At 39.1% G+C, this 19,822-nt stretch overlaps 1 protein-coding gene across 9 annotated transcripts in view; it reads right to left on the bottom strand.

Moving 5' to 3' along the window:
* Nucleotides 1-492: 492 nt before the first annotated feature.
* zmp:0000001301 overlaps nt 493-19,822 on the bottom strand; it is a 25,339-nt gene continuing 6,009 nt past the window's right edge. For all 9 annotated transcript variants that reach the window (XM_009305064.5, XM_073914362.1, XM_005172587.6 and 6 more), the window contains 17 exons: nt 19,506-19,578; nt 19,363-19,405; nt 18,975-19,053; nt 17,323-17,411; nt 17,095-17,241; nt 14,823-14,874; nt 14,579-14,679; nt 14,406-14,491; nt 11,579-11,660; nt 11,385-11,470; nt 8,990-9,077; nt 8,853-8,901; nt 8,682-8,772; nt 7,334-7,434; nt 3,204-3,288; nt 3,016-3,120; nt 493-864 (listed from right to left, as the gene is read on the bottom strand). In XM_009305064.5, coding sequence (XP_009303339.1) covers nt 760-864; nt 3,016-3,120; nt 3,204-3,288; nt 7,334-7,434; nt 8,682-8,772; nt 8,853-8,901; nt 8,990-9,077; nt 11,385-11,470; nt 11,579-11,660; nt 14,406-14,491; nt 14,579-14,679; nt 14,823-14,874; nt 17,095-17,241; nt 17,323-17,411; nt 18,975-19,053; nt 19,363-19,405; nt 19,506-19,578 — 1,462 coding nt within the window. In that variant the 3' untranslated portion in view covers nt 493-759. The remainder of the gene's footprint in view (nt 865-3,015; nt 3,121-3,203; nt 3,289-7,333; nt 7,435-8,681; nt 8,773-8,852; nt 8,902-8,989; nt 9,078-11,384; nt 11,471-11,578; nt 11,661-14,405; nt 14,492-14,578; nt 14,680-14,822; nt 14,875-17,094; nt 17,242-17,322; nt 17,412-18,974; nt 19,054-19,362; nt 19,406-19,505; nt 19,579-19,822) is intronic.

The raw sequence follows: 19,822 nt of genomic DNA, 5'->3' as shown, positions 1-19,822 counted from the left end.
CTCTGACCTCTGGCATCAACAAGGCATTTGCGCCCACAGAACTGCCGCTCACTGGATATTTCCTCTTTTTCGGACCATTCTCTCTGTAAACCCTAGAGATGGTTGTGCATGAAAATCCCAGTAAATCAGCAGTTTCTGAAATACTCAGACCAGCCCGTCTGGCACAAACAACCATGCCACGTTTAAAGCCACTTAAATCATCTTTCGTCGCTGAGTTTAAACTGCAGCAGATCGTCTTGATCCTGTCTACATGTCTAAATGTAATTAAGTTGCTGCCATGTGATTGGCTGATCAGAAATGTGCATTAACGAGCAGTTGGACAGGTGTACCTAATAAAGTGGCCGGTTAGTGTATTCACTGTTTAAACCCCTTTATAAAAGTGTTTTTTTGCATAATAGCTCCACTTTAGGTTGTAAAATCATGCATCGGATAGATCAATTTCATCATCCAGCACAAGCTTGTAAAGATAGGTGAAAAATAAATGACATAGACCTTGGTGCTCAACCTCAGTTTACTTCATCACGATTCAGAAAAAATCTGCTCAAACGCACCATAAATCACTCTGTGTTCCACAGGTATTCCAGATAATGAGGTTGTCTAATGCATTGTGACATCCATTAGCACACACACACACACACACACACACTGAAGAAATAAGCGAGTCCTCAGGCAGACAAACAAACCCAAATATGAGAGTAAGGGAGTGGCATCAATCTGGCTGTTTCGTCTCCCTCTGCCGTTGCCATGGAGACAGTGTCTTCACATGCCTTTGAACTGCTGCATTATGGACAGGAGCTGCTCGCTGCGTTTTTGGATGTTGCTCTGCTCCTCTTTCAGCCTCTCCTGCTCCTGGAGCACCTCCTCCTGCAACATTCAGACCCCGTCAATACGTGAGAGTCGGCAGGTGACGCGGCACGGGCAAATGTTCAACAGCACCACACTCCATGCATGCTTAATGAAGAGGCATTTGGCAGTTTTTGGTGTGAGGTCATTGCGAATGGCTCCTACTGTGTTTTTCAGTCATCACAGTGTGAGAAAATCACTGTTTGTGCAGGTACGGCTGACTTAAAGGGGAGCTATTATGCAAAAATCTATTTTATAAGGGGTCTAAAATGTTTAAACACAGTTGTGTGGGAACAATCTGTGAACATAACCAGCTTCTAATGGTAAACGTATTAGATTATTAAAGTTCGTCGAGACAAATTTTGAGGCTGGCCTGTTGGTAATAGATTATTTAGTTTAAACAGTTTTAAAAAGTATGAAAAGATAGATAGATAGATAGATAGATAGATAGATAGATAGATAGATAGATAAGCATCTTATTAGCATGATTGTAGCATGAATTAGCATGTTACTAGCATAAATTAGCATGTTACTAGCATGTTATTAGCATGAATTAGCATGCTACTAGCATGAATTAGCATGTTATTAGCATGATTCTAGCATGAATTAGCATGTTACTAGCATGATTCTAGCATGAATTACCATGTTATTAGCATGACTCTAGCATGAATTAGCATGTTACTAGCATGATTCCATCATGTATTAGCATGTTACTAGTATGATTATAGCATGAATTAGCATGATCCTAGCATGAATTAGCATGTTATTAGCATGATTCTAGCATGAATTAGCATGTTACTAGCATGATTTTAGCATGGATTAACATGCTACTAGCATGGTTCTAGCATGTTATTATCATGATTCAAGCATAAGTTAGCATGTTAGCATGAATTAGCATGTTAATAGCATGTTTCTAGCATGAATTAGCATGTTACTAGCATGATTCTAGCATGAATTAGCATGAGTTGGCATGTTAGCATGAATTAGCATGTTCTTAGCATGATTCTAGCATGTTAGCATGATTCTAGCATGAATTAGCATGTTATTAGGATGAATTAGCATGTTACTAGCATGATTCTATCATGAATTAACATGTTACTAACATGATTCTAGCATGAGTTAGCATTAATTAGCATGATTCTACCATGAATTAGCATGTTATTAGCATGAATTAGCATGTTACTAGCATGATTCTATCATGAATTAACATGTTACTAACAAGATTCTAGCATGAGTTAGCATGTTAGCATTAATTAGCATGATTCTAGCATGAATTAGCATGTTATTAGCATGAATTAGCATGTTACTAGCATGATTCTATCATGAATTAACATGTTACTAACATGATTCTAGCATGATTTAGCATGTTATTAGCACAATTCTAGAATGAATTTGCATGTTATTAGCATGATAGATAGATAGATAGATAGATAGATAGATAGATAGATAGATAGATAGATAGATAGATAGATAGATAGATAGATAGATAGATAGATAAATAAAGCTGTGTTCTATAGATGTTCCTCAATGTTTAGTAAGCATTTCTAGCTTACTAAAGCATTTCTAAGCCAGCCTAATAATGATTAGCTAAGTACTTTAACATGCTAGAAATGCTTACCAAACAACAGGCTTTCTCAAGCCAGCCTCAAAGTTTGTCTCGCCGAACTTTAATAATCTAGTTATTCTTCCGTCTTCTTCTTCTTCTTAGACAATTTTAAAAACACATCTCCTCCTAGACTATTCATACTACAACCACCAAATAAACACCAAACCTCCAAACCTATCCTGAATTAAGTTGCTATATCTTTTCCAACTGATCAGTTACGGTTTTCCGAAAACTGTCCTGGAAAATTTGGAAAAGTCCCATTGACTTAACATTGAACCAAACTTTGTGACCTCATAACTTTCCACCAGACTGTCATACAGACTTACAGTTGGGCTCATTTAAATACTACCAATCTGCCAATCACTGATGACCTTTCAACTTACTAGCCACACCCTTGCATCCACTTACAGCACCCTAGCAAAAATAAAAAAAAGTGAGCAGATTCTGTCCGGTGCTGCAGATCAGACACCGAATGCTTCAATATGAAGATGAAACCTCTAAAAAAAGCCATTTTTTACAACGGCTTGTCTGAAGTGGATGTTTGTGGTTATTTTAAGGTCACACACCCTCAGTTTACACAGCTCTTTCCGCTCCCTGTCGTTCTCTTCTGCTCGCGCTCGCAGCCAGGCCTCGTTCTGAGCTTTGTGTCTTTCCAGCAGATCCTGAAGATCCTGTCCAAACACAACATTAGGCTTCCTTCAGTCACACAGAAGAGCAAGAACAGACACATCCCAGAAAATCAGTCACTGTGTACCTGTTTCTGTCTCAGCAGAAGCTCGTTTTGGGCATCTTTCTCCATCTGCAGAGCCTCGGTGTCTGCAGCTACTGCTTCCTTTTCTCTGTTTCAGAAGATTCAAAATAGATTCATGTGTTTGTGTTCGTGAGATTTAGACAATTAGTGAAAGATATTCACGTTTCTCACTCTAAAGGTGCAGTAGTAGGTGATTGTCTTCAGACACATTTGTTGTTGTGCTGGTTGAAAGTCTCTACACAGTCTAATAGTAATGATTAAAGTAAATGACCTAAATGTGTGTATTTTTGTATTCTGGGTGAGGCAGACTAAGACTAAAAAATGTTCCAATTAAATATTGTCGAGCTGATAATTCCTACAGTTATGATAAGTAGCCAACCCAGGCTCATTCTAAAAACATAGTCCCGTGGACGTTTCTGGAGACCGCGAATTATGTAGCCGGAGGTACGTATGGCTGCATTTAATTTATTAAAAGAAACGCTAGGGGGCGGTATGACATTGTTCCTTTTCGTGCTTACCAGCTGACCGCTTACCTCCGTGTGGGGGGCTTTCCCGCCGCAACCAGTTTGTCCAGTTAGCTCATTGTGTACGTAGGCGGACTTGAGACCGAGAGAAGCTGACCACGACGATGAGTCCGGGGAAGAGCAGTATCAGAAATCAGGAAAGACGAAAACAGAGTCCAAAAAATAAAATGAACGAGTGAATAACAGGGTGAGAATGTGGTAAAATCCGAAAATGTGGTAAAAATCAGACGAGGGCTTTTCTTTTTCTGGACAGCTTTTGTAAACTGTCTGTTGGGTTTAGGGAAGTAAGCGGGCGGGAAGGTCAATCAGTAAAATTGGTTGGGTTTAGGGAAGGAGGAGGGTGGGACAGTCGATTGGCCGGTCGCCAAGTCAATCATTCAGCCATTCAGTTGGTCGACAGCGGCCTCTGGTGGGTTTACGCGAGAACAGCATGGGCGTGAATGGCACTCGTGAGAGACATTTGAGATATGAAAGCGCAAACAGCTGCCTCTTGTTAGCGAAACAAAAAACGCAAAAATACGTACCTCCAGGGACGTATTTCACAGTCTCCAGAAACGTCCACGGGAATACAATTTAAAAAAAAGAGCCTGGGTTGTAAGTAGTCCAAACTGTCTGTCAACAAATGTAGATTTGTACATCTGCGCACCCTTGTTCACGCAGATCCGCCATTTGCACGCACATGCGCGCCACATGCACACACACGAGAGAGAGAGCGGCAGCGCTAAAATCAAATACTGAATCAAAACTTTTTAAAATCCTGAACCAATCATGGAGTTGCTTTTGCAAGCTGGAGGAAGGACGACACCATGGCTGAAGTATTTCTGTTAGACAGGTAATGTTCTGTTTTAAACTCTTTTAGTCACGCGAAGCTGATGTAGATTGCGTTGTTTTATGCACGGATTTGTTGTCGTTCAGCCAGTGAAAGCTTGATGTGACTATTTTCAGTTTCATAAGGAATATTGAAATATGGCCCATTATGACAAGCTTTGCTTGCTACACAACTGAAAACGTGCTAGATATCAGACAGTTTTTCGTTCAGACTTGTATTATTATAAAGTACTGTAAAGTTTTCTAACTGGCGAATGACATGATCTAGTGGGTTGTCTACTGTCATCTTTAATTTGCACGTTCGTGATTTCAGGAGGCATGGCTTTGGAAGGCAGTGGCGGGACTGTGTTTCAAAGATATTATGCTAACGGTTAGCATTTTGGCAGATCACCTACTTCTCTTTTAAAGGGTCACGATACACCAAAACACATTTTTTGAGCTGTTGACAGTCGTATATGTGTCCCACACTGCTAAAAACACTATTAGGACACCTATATTTCACTAAAAAGTGTAAATTGGTTGTTTTTGCGTTATTTCAAGCAAATTCGTACTTCCGGTTTGAAACGAATTTTTGAAGCTGCGTCACGGTCATGACATAATAGCGTGTATTCCAGCGTGCAGACTGGACGTCTGTGCCAGAGTGTGTCTTATTACGTCTTACAGTGTGCTGCATTAATGCATGAGTAAGGCTTGGTTCAAACCAATCAGCGCGCTCTATTGTGCAACTTCATTAATATTCATTACTGTCACAGTGTTTTCAGGACAGAGACGCCTCGTTGTGTTGGCAAAACAAGCATGAAGTGTTGCTTTTATAGTTTGCTGCAGTTCAGTTTTGTTTTCATTTTCTCTCTGTGAGAGCTCAGCTGGCGTCACGTGTGGATTAACAGTGTACGCGACGCTCGACAACAATAACTTACGTGTCTAAGGAGGATTATTGTTTACCTGAGAACTGTTCTCATCTGCAAACGCTGAGATCCGGATTCACTTGTAGTCTCCTCTTAATAAAGACGCGGCTCTAGTTGCTGGTGATTGTCCTGTCTCTACAGATTTGGTAAGTGAGCGACCAGTGCTCTTTGTTTATTTAGTTCGTATTTTATTCGTATCGAACAAACTATTGCACCGAGTGTAAACAAGTTAGCACTAACAGTTACAATTAAACTTTAACCTCGTGTAGGATTTTCGCTGCATTTTGTGACCGGAATAACACATGCGGCTTTCTGACACTACCTGCCGTGTGCATTTAAGTTTCCGGGAAATGCTGAGGGTTTTTTTTCTCTCATTTGCCGTGCGGTATCAAACATTGCATGAAAAATACACGCTTAGAGCAGTTCCTCGAATCAAATATCAAGTTTGTCGGGAGGGGCATGAATGAATTCCCTGAATGAAAGAGCCAAACTGCAGTTAAAGTCCACCATTTAATAATTTGGCAAATAATCTGACTACACATGTCCATGTAGGTTAAACATCATCACTTTCTCCTGTGTGTTTGTGTGTGTGTGTGTGTTTTGACTCTGAAATTCAGCGCGCCCAAATAGACACTCCCACACCATGCCTCTTTTCTTCCTCCGACACTCCCCCCTAAACAGAGCTGGACACGCCCACTTTTCTGACTTTTTCCAAAGTAGAGGTGTGAAAACACCCTGCTGAAACGAGGGGGTTTCATGGCCCTTTAAAGATTGCATCAACCAGATGTAATGTTATTTTTGAAAACACAAAAAAACAATATTTCAACCAGAAAACACATTACGAACTGCTTCCCTCTGGAAGAAGATATAGAGTTCCAAAGTGTAGGTTAAGTGTAGAAATAATTTGTACCTGTTTCAGTAGGTTTATTTCATAAGAGTCTATCTTAATTAGGATTAATAAGTTTTGTAATTTTGTTTATTTTGTATTGTTTTTTATTGCTTGTTTTAGTGAATTTCTGCAGCAATATGGCGATGCCCATAACAAATCTCCTGTCAAGGACAAAAAAAGTTTTACTACTACTAACTACTACTAAAACACAGGACCTTTTATTAACCCCTATTGAAAACAGTGGCAGTTCTGGGGCGGCTTGTCAACAAGCTTGGCCCCCCTACATTCTGACGCATATTTTTGTGCACAACTAAAACGCCTCAGAGAAGCGAGATCAGCCATCGATGGCAGACGGAGATATGACTGAGGCCTCTCTCGCACGCTCTCGATGTCGCGCGCACTCGCTCTCTCTGCTTTCCCCTGACTTTTGTCAGTGATGGTGCTAAGCGCATCAGTTTTCCTACATTCATAAGAAGTTAAGCCCAAAAATTGACAAAGGTAATAAAAAGATTCAACTTCAGTCATGTTCATGTTGAATCAAAATGTCCATCCATTAACATTATATTAGACTTCTGTTTTCAATAGTGAAATCTGTTTTCAAAACACTTGTGAATCACAAAAAAACAGAAACTGTTAATTAACAGATGCCTTTTACAGGGTAGAATTTTTTCGTTTGGATTTTTGTTTGGTGTTTAAATTGTATTTTCCATTTATCAAAATTTGATGCCTATTGCTATGCAATTTTCCAGCTATATTCAATTTCTTTCCCGCTTGTAAGCTGTCAGTCACTAAAGTCAGATGCTGTGAGAACAGATATAAAAAAAATTAAATCACAAAATATGGAAAACTGCTGATATACAGATATTTTTAACAGATAAAAAATACATAAATAAATAAAATAAAAATCTCTGACTTTCAATGTCTGGAATAGCCCTTTTAAAAGTCCCCGATATTCCAGAAATCTCCAGAAGCCTGCAAAATCTTTACCTGTCCAGCTTCTGGAACTCCTCGTCTAACAGGGCAAACGCTTTGTAGATCATGTTCATGGCTTCCTCGCGAACTGCACTGAAATCTCTATGAGCGCTCACCTGGGGAAAATAACATTGGTAACATTAAAGCTCATATAAAGAAAAGCATACACATCCCTTTGTGTGTTCATTTAGATTTAAAGCTCAAATCTCCATATATACACTCAGAAATAAAGCTACAAAACTGGGGCTTTTCTAAAGGTACACTTTTGTATCTTTAAGATATTACACCTTTAAGACCTTTTCCAGAAGTTAAAATACAATAGGAAATACTGTGAAGGATACTCTGTAAAACAGCTCTTGGAAAACAGAATTAAAAAGTCAATAATTATTATTTTATCTTCAGCTGTAAGATCAGTAAATTTTACATACTTTGACAGAAGTCATTACTACTTAATTAAACATTCATTCATTCATTTTCTTTTCGTAGTCCTTTTATTAATCCGGGGTCGCCACAGCGGAATGAACCACCAACTTATCCAGCACGTTTTTATGCAGCGGATGCCCTTCCAGCTGCAACTCATCTCTGGGAAACAGCCATACACACTCATTCACACTCTCATACACTACGGACAATTTAGCCTACCCAATTCACCTGTACCGCATGTCTTTGGACTGTGGGGGAAACCTGAGCACCCGGAGGAAACCCACGTGAACACAGGGAGAACATGCAAACTCCACACAGAAACGCCAACTAAGCCTAGGCTCGAACCAAATCACATATTCTACATGATCTTATTCTACAGCACTAATCCTACCAAATGCTACCAAAATAACTAAGCAGCAAATTAAAGGTTTATTAAGCTGAGCCTAAATGAGCATATGTTGTGTTTCTTTAAACTACTCCTGCTAATCTTTCTGGGGTCAAAAGCAGTAGTGGAAAGAGAACTGAAAAGTCGTAACCAAGTAAAAAAAAAAAAAAGTAGTGCAAGTAGAGTAAAAGTATCTGTTGTAAATATTACTCAAAGTGTGAGTAAAAAGTAAACATTTCAAAAGTACTCAGAGTAGTGAGTATTACGCTGTTAAAAGCTGATGCATTTACATCTAATTTGTACTTGTGTGTGTAAACGTAACATTCTGTAGTGCACCTAGTTATTGCCCAGCAGGCTCACGACGTCATAAGACGTTAATATTAGGTTAGATTTAGGTTGTGATGTCAGGTGACCGAATTCAATGGCTAGTCAATGTCTGTAAATGAGCGTGTGTTGTGTTCCTTTAAACTGAGGGGTCTCCTGCTAATCTTTCTGGCCTCAGACATTTGTACAGCAGCGTATACGAAACACTGGTTATGTTGTGAGGTGAACCACCTGGATGATGTTTTCAGTCCTGCAGCTCTTCACGGTCACTGGAGACTGACTCAGCTCATACTTCACATTGGGAATCTTTGTCGGAGTGAAGCTGATCAAGAGGAAATGATTTGAATAACAGAAAACCGGTAATGAAACTGGTAACGTATTTAGTCACAGACACACATCCACCTGTTACTGACACCCTGCAGGCCGAACTCCGATAAAATCTCCTTCATCACTGAAGAAAAGGGAATTACAAATCAATCTCAAGTATAATGATAATTAGTATTGACAGCAGAGTACAATAGATAGGTAACAGTACGTACCTGGCTGTCTCTCTGAGGGGTTTATTAACTTCATCACTTTCAGGTCATTAAAGTCTTGCTCTTCATTTCTGCCTCCAAACACGTAAAGCTGCAACCAAGGAGAGAAAGACACACACTTAAAGGGACAGTCACCCAAAACTGATTCATGACTACCTTTATGAGTTTTCTTTTTATGTAAAGAAAGAAGTTAAACAAGTAAAGGCTATTACTCAATTAATTATGGTTTAGCTAAATCAAACTTTTGTGGAAGTTTCACATTACAGAGCATTGACACTGAGAATCGCTTCACGCTCTAAGCTAAAATGCAGATTTTGAATTCTATTATCTCAGCAGGCAAAGAACGTCAATAGACGCTAATAACAGGCAGTGTTGGGGAGGTTACTATTAAAGTGAAAGTACTTTACGTCATGTTAATAGCAATGCGCTTATGGCGCGCCGCAGCTGGCTCTAAAAGGGAATGGGAGATGAGACTCTGATTGGTTTATTCTCAAAACACACCTATAACTCATTAAGGAAATTTAATAGATTAGAGATAACAAACGACCTTATTTAAAATGTAATAAGTAGTTTAACTTTTCGATCACCTAATAAAAGTAAAGTAATTGATTACATCTGATTACTTTTAAGTTTTTAATGGATATTCATTTTTTTATTCATTCATTCATTTTTTTCATTCATTCATCTTCTCACACTTTTCTGGGGCCGAGTCTTAGGAGTCTTAGGCCCCGTTTACACTAGTGCGTTTTAGTTTTAAAACGGCGTTTTAGAATGAAAACAATCCGCGTCCACACTTGCGTTTTACCCAGCGTTTCTGAACTGCTCTCCGTCCACACCAAAACGCTGAAAACGCACATAACGTGACCACACACACATTCTTTGGCAAGCGCTGCACCCATCTACCCAGATGAGAGCTCTGCTAGTCGGACTTCTCATCAAGCAAGCTGGATCTAATCTCACTATATTTATTAAACGTGATGTTTCATTCATCTTGTTGTCTTTATCTAACGACATATTCCCTGACTTTGATCATTGGAATGTATTACTTGTTCTCAGGTAACGTGTTTTGGCTGAGTGCAAAGATAAGTTAATGATTAATGTAAGCACGTACATTCTGTATATTGACTGATCGATAGCCTTTATTACCTGTAATGTATAAACTTATTGTATGTTATACTTTTATAATGGCCATTATCGATTATTAAAACTGATATTCAGCAAAAGAGAGGCTGTGTTTCGTATTTTCACTGAAATTGAAAGGAGACAGTTGTTATCGGCTCCGTTTTGTTATAAATATCCACACAGTGAAGATGATGCTCATATTATACAGCACGGCGCCTCAACATTTCTGCTGTCTGTTTAGTTGCTAATATTAAAATGAAAATAGGCAGTTCCTTAAATCATGTTTACATTTTATTGTTGAGAAAGTGAAACAACGTAGCCAGGGTGATGTGAATGAAGTTATAAAGTACACTGTTCCCTTTGAAGATTGACGCGTGTCCTCGGTATAGTCTGTTGTCCATATCAAACTGAGAAGAAGAGACTGCAGCCTTGATCAAACTTGCGAAGTCTGAACTTACACGGAGAGAATGCAGGACTGAACTGTGTGTGGGCTACTTAATATTGAGGAAAAGCCCCAATCAGAGAGGCGAATGTCTGCAGCTCCGCCTCCGTTTTCAGATGTCTCCGTTTTCCATCATCCACACTGAGACGGAGCAGCAGCGTTTCAGAATGAAAACGGCCTCTCCAGCGTTTTCGAAACTATCCGTTTTCGGCGCTCGAGAACTCCGGCGTAGTGTGGACGGTTGGCGTAACCGTAGCAAAACTTAAGCGTTTTCAAACTAAAATGCATTAGTGTAAACGGGGCCTTAGGGGAGAACCCCAGACTTCCCTCTCCCCAGACACTTCCTCCAGCTCCTCCGAGGGGATCCAGAGGCGTTCCCAGGCCAGCGGAGAGACATAGTCCCTCCAGCGTGTCCTGAGTTTTCCCCGAGGCCTCCACCTGGTGGGACATGCCTGGAACACCTCCCTAGGTAGGCGTCCAGGAAGCATCCGAAACAGATGCCCGAGCCACCTCAGCTGACTTCTCTCGATGTGGAACTCTAGAGAACTCTAATGGCAGTTGGCTGCTTCTAACTTAGGGCTGTTTATGCTAATGAGGGAGAGAAGGTCACTAGTGGGCGGGGCTTTTCCCCTCTAATGACACGTACAAAGGGAGAAAATCAATCCAAGTGTTTCTGCAGACAGTTTTTATCAAGAGTGATTATAACGAATTAATGAACTGTTTACCATCAGAAGCTGGTTATATGACACACTGTTTCCACACAACTGTGCTTAAAGGGAGTTTTGCATAAGGGGCGCCTTTAAACAAACGAAGCATTAACAGAAACACACGTACATGGCTGTGGATGATGAAAGCTGTGTGTCCGTGGCGTCTGCAGGGAGGGATGCCCACATACAGCGGCACCTTCCACTTCATCTTTGCTGGTTACACAGGAAGAGTGCTAGTCTTTATTTATTCACAGGAAACAGTCTTCAGAAGAAAGTTTCCTGGTAAAAGACTTTCATTCTCGGTTTTGCCTCTCATCTTACCAATGCTTAGTTTGTGAATTTCGTTAGTCGATGACACCCCTCCGTCAGGACTGCTGACCGTTCCTCCAAACAAGTAAATATCCTGGGGTCAAAAGCAGTAGTGGAAGAGAACAGAAAAATCATAACCAAGTAAAAAAGTAGTGCAAGTAGAGTAAAAGTATCTACTGTAAATATTACTCAAAGTGTGAGTAAAAAAAGTACCCAGAGTAGTGAGTATTACGCTGTTAAAAGCTGATGCATTTACATCTAATTTGTACAAGTGTGTGTAAACGTAACATTCTGTAGTGCACCTAGTTATTGCCCAGCAGGCTAACAACGTCATAAGACGTTAATATTAGGTTAGATTTAGGTTGTGATGTCAGGTGACTAAAATTCAATGGCCAGTGTCTAAGGACAATGTTATTTTGATGTCCAATAACGACGTCAAATGACGTTGATATTTGGTTGATTTTAGGTTCTTAGAAAGTGACCAAAACCGGTGTCCTCCGGGTGCTCTGGTTTCCCCCACAGGCCAAAGTCATGTGGTACAAGTGAATTGGGTAGGCTAAATTGTCTGTAGTGTATGAGTGTGAATGAGTGTGTGTAGATGTTTCCCAGAGATGGGTTACGGCTGGAAGGGCATCCACTATGTAAACATGTGCTGGATAAGTTGGCAGTTCATCCCGCTGTGGCGACCCCAAATTAATAAAGGGACTAAGCCGACAAGAAAATGAAAGAATGAAACTGACCCTTTAAGGCTTTGGCCCCGTTTACACTAGTGCGTTTTAGTTTTAAGACGGTGTTTTAGATCAAAAACGATCCGCGTCCACACTCGCGTTTCAACTAGCGTTTCTGAACATATCTCCATCCACACTACGTCACCAAAAACCTATATCACGTGACCATTCGCGCACTCTGGGCATGCGTGTTCTAGTATAAACAAGAAGCATGTGTCTTGCTCGACATTTAGTTATAGTTAGTCAACAAACGCCGGTTGAACTATGAACACGATGGCAAAGAAAGCAATAGAGGTATTTTTGTGGACAGACGGCGAGGTCGAGTTGTTACTAAACGTAACAAATGAATAACTGCACAATGGCGCCTAAAACAGACAATAGTGCAAACAACGCTCCCATTTCTGTATCGTGTTGTTGTTTACAGTGAAGGCTGGTCTGCTGTCTTCCGGTAGCGTTAAAGCCATGTGTTATAGTCATGTGATAGGGGCTTGACGAATAAGGGAAGGATACGCAATGACACAAAAGCCCCAATCAGGTAGCGGATCTCAGCAGCCCCGCCTCCGTTTTCAGATGTCTCCGTTTTCCCTCATCCACACTGAGATGGAGCAGCAGCGTTTTAAAATGAAAATGGCCTCTCCAGCGTTTCCAAAAGGCTCCGTTTTCAGCGCTCAAAAACTCTGCCGTAGTGTGGACGGATTGCGTAACAGTGGCAAAACTTATGCGTTTTCAAACTAAAACGCATTAGTGTAAACGGGGCCTTTATGTCTTTTAGGTGAGCCATTTTTGTGACTCTGGCTAAGATTCAAATGAGTCTGTGCTCCCAACCCTTTTAGGAAAAAGGGTGGAGGTAAAAATACCTAGCAGCAGATTCAAAACAGATGCCTTCACTCAGGGCTGTTTACGCTTATGAGGGAGAGATGGTCACTAGTGGGCGGGGCCTTCCTCCTCTGATGACATGTACAAAGGGAGAATGTCAATCAAAGTGTTTCTGCTTTTATCAACTGTGATCGTAAAAATAGAATTAATGAATTTTGTACCATTAAGGGCTGGATATATTCACACACTGCTATCACACAACTGTGTTTAACCCCCTTTTAAAAGGATTTTTTGCACAATAGGTCCCCTTTAAAACTATTTAAAATAAGTATTTTTTATTTAATCTGATAAGAAAACTGAATTTTCAGCATTTCTACACCAATCATTAGAGTCAAATGATCCTGCAGATTGTTATTTCTATAAAAAAGGAGTGAATCTTGTAATATCTAAGTAAAAATATACAATTTATTAATTATTATTATTAATTATTATTACAACTATTAGAAAACATATTAATTCATACATTTTTCCTTACGCCTTAGTCCCTTTATTAATCAGGTTGCCACAGCAGAATGAACCGCCAACTATTTCATGATATGTTTTACGCAGCGGATGCCCTTCCAGCTGCAACCCATCACTGGGAAACACCCATACACTTTCATTCACACACATACACTACGGTCAATTTAGCTTACCCAGTTCCCCTATAGCGCATGTGTTTGAACTGTGGGGACACCGGAGCACCCGGAGGAGATCCACGCCAACACCGGGAGAACATGAAAACTCCACACAGAAATGCCAACTGGCCTAGCTGGGGCTCGAACCAGTGACCTTCTCTGTGTTTAACAAATTCAGGATTTTTCACAGTATTTCGTCTAATAGTTTTCTACAGGAGAAAATTTTTTATTTGTTTTAATCCAGCTATAATAAAAGCAGTTTTTTAATTTTTAAACCATTTTAAGGTCAATATTATTAGCCCTTTTAAGCAATATCTGTTTCGATAGTCTACAGAACCAACCACTGTTATACAATAACTTGCCTAATTACCCTAACCTGCCTAATTAACCTAGTTAAGCCTTTAAATGTCACTTTAAGCTGAATAGTGTCTTTGCAGAATATCTAGTCTAATATTATTTACTGTCATCATGGCAAAGATAAAACAAATAAGTTACTAGAAATGAGTTATTAAAACTATTATGATTAAAAAACAAACGTTAAACTGAAATTGGGGAAACATACAGTGAGGCTTATAAATGTATATAAATGTAGTGGAAACTGTAGTAAAACCGTGTTACCTTGTCATGATGTGGCGTAAAGGTTTGACCAGCACAAACAACAGGAGAATCTCCCTTTACTTTAAACTGTTCCCACAGCAGGGTCTCTATGGGGAAACATACAGTATTGTCTCATAACACTCAGATGTTCAAATGTGTGCACGATTTGGAAACCCGTTTGATCGTAGTTATACCTGTATTGAGGGCGTACATGTCTTTAAGCAGAGATCCGTCCTCTGAACATCCACCAAACAGAAAGATCTGCTCCCCGACCGCAGCGCACGAGTGATTATATCTGCAGGAGAAAAGAGGAAAACCACAACGTTCAGCACTTTCCAACAGATGGTCAGCTTTTGACACTCATTCACTCTGTTAAAAAACAAACACTATTTCATATGTATTTCTACACACATATTTGCAGTGAAAATGTCCGTTTACCTTTCTGAAGGCAGAGCTCCTGCTGTTTTAATAGGCATCCAGTTCAGTGATGCTGAAAGAGTGATCAGTATTAGTTATTTAATACACTTCAAAAATGACTTGTGCTATGTGGTCAAACTTCTTATTTAAATCAAGCTGAATCAACACAATTCTTTGGGCTCTATTTTGACGGTCCATGCGCAGAGCTCAAAACGCAGGGCGCAAACGCTTTCAGGGCGTGTCAGGACACGTTTTTGCTAATTTAAGGACGGGAAATCTGCCTTGCGCCGTGGCGCATAGTCTAAAAGGGTTGAGTTTATTTTCTTAATGAGTTATAGGTGTGTTTTGAGAATAAACCAATCAGAGTCTCATCTCCCATTACCTTTAAGAACCAGCTGCGTCGCACCATAAGCGCATTGCTATTAACATGACGTAAAGTAAGTTCACTTTCACTTTTGCTCTCGTGGATAGGGAAACCTTACCGCACAGACATCAATTAGCCTATAAATAATTAATTTCAATTGTTAAGCGCAAAGATTTTTCAAAACTATTTCTAAATTCAGTTCTAATTTCCAGCAAACGAATAAATGAACAATAATAACAAAGTGTGCTCAAAATACTGAGTTATGTCCAAATACACCTGCCATGCCCCATATGGTCTAAATCCTGACAGGTGGGCAAATCTAAGCTTGTTTTTAATAAAACAAATATAAATATGGATATAATAAATAATCCTGCTAATAATAATAACATTATACAAAAGCAAACTGAATGAACTGAAAAAGCCTCCCGAGATGAAGAAAGTATGAAGGCAGTGGTTTTTAAATTCATGTAGGCTAGAAATTAATCTTTTGTGATATTTTAATAATTTATATTTATATCCTAATTATATATATCCTTAAGATATTATATCTTGTTCATATGTAAAGATATTTGCGTATTGCTCTACATCTTGTGTGTAGTGTGTAAGCCAGGCGTACTTTGCGCCAGACAATAGACCGGTTTTGTTCTGGTCTAAAGAACAGACTATTTACAGTTTCTCAAAATAGCAACGCGCCAAAACACGCCTGCTTTTTTAGACCAGAACGCCTATGGCGCAAATTTGAGCGCAAATGCATTTGCTATTTAAACAGCGTGGTGCAACATCTCAAAATGACCCTTGCGCCGAACTTAAAGTAGCAAAAGACTATTGCGCCGCGCCTTGCGCCACATTGCGCGGGGTGTATGATAGGGCCCTTTATTTTTTTTGACAACTTTACTGTTATGATCAATCCACTTAAATTTGTAAAAACAGTTCATTGATTTGTGTTGGGACAACATGAAGAAATTGTGTGGAATCCAGCATTTTTTAGCACGGTTACACTTTGTTTTAAGTCACATTAACTACTATGTACAGTACACTCTCAAAAAATGTAGGGTATAGTTAAAATAATATTTGGTGCTTTGTTGGGTTATTTTTAACCTTTATTGTGTTTTTATTTAATAACTCAACCAGTTGGGTTAAATATTTTTAAGTTCAGCAGTCAACTGATTTAACTGGCACAGAACAGCGGTATTAATATGTGTGCATAATGTTGTTTTTGCGTTATAAAATTCTAATGCAGAAATATTGTTTTTTAATCAAATTACGTCTGCATGTCGTGTTTCTTATATCTGCTTCATCAGCACTCCTAATTTTATAATATAAACACGCGCTTCATAGCAGATCTCTATACAGATAAAACTGCTTTCTCTACCTCAGTCACAGTTTTTTTTATGGAAATGATGCACATATTTGAGATATTCGGCAGTCATTATCACCTTTAGGACCCGGCTGAGAAATCAACCCAACAATAATAATAAAAAAGTATTATTATATAGTGGTAAAGCCACTTTTTTTGCCAAAATAACCCAACTAATTCGTTATTTTTGTAACCCAAATTGTTGGGTTAACCTTGACAACTCAATGGATTGGGTTTAAATAACCCAACCCTTTGTTGGGTTACCTGTTGGGTTATTATTAACCCAACGATTACTTGAATCAAAATATAAGTACAGCCCCAAGGGTGGGCGAGCATTGGCCGTAAACTCTGGCCACCCCAATATGATTTTGCTGTTGATATTATTAATTTAAATGTACTTTTGTAAATTCACAATATTTCAATAAATAAATAGATACATATTTAATTAATTAAACAAATAAATAGCAGCTGCTAAATTATTGTGAATTGATTGGCGCCACTGATGTGATTCACTGCCTCTCCCTGATCTTCGTTGACAGCCCGGGCTGGTGAATCCTCCTCTCAGCACTGACCCGTGTTGAACATCATGAGGTCATCAGTAGCGAGTCCGTCCACAATCCCTCCGTACACATAGATGTTTTCCCCCAGAGCTGCTGCGCTGTGTCTCAGTGTCCGCAGAGAAACTCCTCCAGACAGCAGCTTCTCCCATGTCAGCGTTACTGGAGGACACACACAAACACGAGGATATAAAAGACTCGCACTTACACACAGTATAAGTCATAAATGCTGTAGATTCTCACCGATGTCAAAGCAGTAAATGCCTGGAAGACACTCTTTAGCGTCAGGGTCTGAACATCCTCCGAACAAGTAGAGCTTTCCTTTAACCACACTGTGGGGAACAGAGGAAGCATTTATGCCAAATCTGGGCCAGAATTTTTTGCTAGCCGTGTATGATGAAAATACCTAAATTTGTGTTTCAGACATGCCGTGTGGTGTCTGCTTTAAGGTTAGCATCCTAAGCTAAAGCACAAAATGGTGGGAAATGTCGGATCTGTTACTGTCAACTCTGTTATTATCAATTCTGACATTATTAGTGGTATAAAAAGTGATTCAGAAACCTCATGTAACATAGCAAAGTGGTGTTTTTCACATCTATTTAAATGATAAATATCTATCCTTCATCTTCTGAAACAGTTTGGCCCTTGTTATGTTGGCTTGACAAAGCCAACATACTGTTATACTACTCTGTCCTTGAAAACAAACGTATCTCCTCCTAGGCCGTTCATGCCACAAGGCCCAAATGTGGTCAAAATGTGCCTTCTGCATTCAAGATTGTTGCTATATCTCCTCATGCCTATAAGACTTATTGTTTTTTTAATAAAAAATGTTAAATATTAAATATTTAACATATAATATTTTAACATAAATATTACATTTTTTTGCATATAAAAAAATTATACAAGCCCCAAATTTGGCCAAAAGCTGTATTTAGATGTGTTAGATTTTGTTGCTATATCTTTAAGGTTTATCAGACTTATAGTTTTCCAATAAATAATTTTTAAGCATTATTTTTCTCAAAATATGGCAAGCCATTTTTGACTTAAACTCCATATTTTTTTACTGATAATTTTAGCATGTATCACTTTCACACTTATTAAGCATTGTATTTTTAAAAAAATACGGCAAACCATTTTTACATGTTTATTCCCTTAGTCTCTTTATTAATCAGGGGTCGCCACAACGGAATGAACCGCCAACTTATCCAGCATTTGTTTTACACAGCGAATGCCCTTCCAGCCGCAACCCAACACCAGGAATACATAATGTTCAAGTCCAGTTTTTGACACTCATAAAGACTGTCATAGAAACATCGGGGTTGATTAAGATCACTCATATTTTCAAGAAGCTTTGATGTATCATCACTAACCTGTCAAATGTCCCCATAGCAACAAAACAGTATAACCTAGCAACCATTTAAAAATAGCAATATCTCTACATCAGAACATCGTAGGGACCTGGCTTGTTTGACTCATACTAGCAAATGGGACTTCCTGTGTACTATGCATGGTAACAATGATAATGGAAGCCAAGTGCTAATAACGATTAGCTACATGCTATGAATGATTATCTAAATGAAATAACATATGCTAGAAATGCCTACTAAGTATTAGCATTTGATCAAACATGTACACGAGCATTGCCATTTAGCAACTGCTTAGCAACCACCTAACAATGCCATAATTGTTTTAGCAACTGCCTAGCAACCGCCGCCGTGCTTCCTGCTAACTGCCATTCCCAGTCCTAGCGCAGTCACGTTGGCTTTCTCAAGCCAACATCAAAGTTTATCAATAAACTTTAGGTTCTAGTTATATTTGCTTCAGTGTTCTTAATGTTTTGGCTCATCTGTGTTTATACAAGCTCAAGGTTAGGGTTACAGAAGATCTGCCATTACCACAGAGTGTGTCCTTCTCTTCTTGAGGGAACGTCACCTTTCTGGGGCATCAGCTCCCATGTAACTTGATCCGCTGAAACTAAAAACACAAGAAAAGTACACCTGAAATGACGCAAACAAGCAAACTATCATGTAAAGAGCCTTTGTTTACAGCAGTGTTTCCCAACCCTGTTCCTAAAGGCGCACCAACTGTACACATTTAACCTCTCCCAAATTAAACACACATGAATCAACTCCTCAAAACATTAGAAGAGACTCCAAAACCTGAAGTTAATATTCAGATAAGGGAGACATCCAAAATATGTACTGTTGGTGTGCCTCCAGGAACATAGTTGGGAAACACTGGTTTACAGTGTCGATTCATTGCAAAGTATTTCACCGAATGTACCTGTAATCATGTAAAAGTCATTGAGGTATATTGGAGGATCATCCTGTGATAAAAAGAAGATTTATTTGTTGAGCAGGCGACAAGGTGCAAATCAATAATCATCATGAACAACAGTTTAAAGCTGTTTTACTGGATTCACACACCTCTGTGATTGCGCTTGATGCTCCTCCAAACAAGAAAGCAATATTTCCCGCCACAGTCATCGCATGGCCGTATCTATAATGATAAGTATGCTGTATTATAATTTCATATACAGTAAGAGTCAAAATTATTAGCCAACCTGAATTATTATCCACCTCTTTATTTTATCCCCAATTTCATAATACAGAAAATAATATTTGACTAGATATTTTTAAGACACTTCTATACAGCTTAAAGTGACATGTAAAGGCTTAACTAGGTTAATTTGGTTATCTAGGCAGGTTAGGGTAAGTAGACAAGTTATTGTATAAAGATGGTG

Source organism: Danio rerio, chromosome 10 (genome assembly GCF_049306965.1).
Source record: "Danio rerio strain Tuebingen ecotype United States chromosome 10, GRCz12tu, whole genome shotgun sequence".
NCBI lineage: Eukaryota > Metazoa > Chordata > Actinopteri > Cypriniformes > Danionidae > Danio > Danio rerio.
Note: the sequence above shows the minus strand (reverse complement) of the source record. Positions and strands in the feature narration are given on the sequence as shown.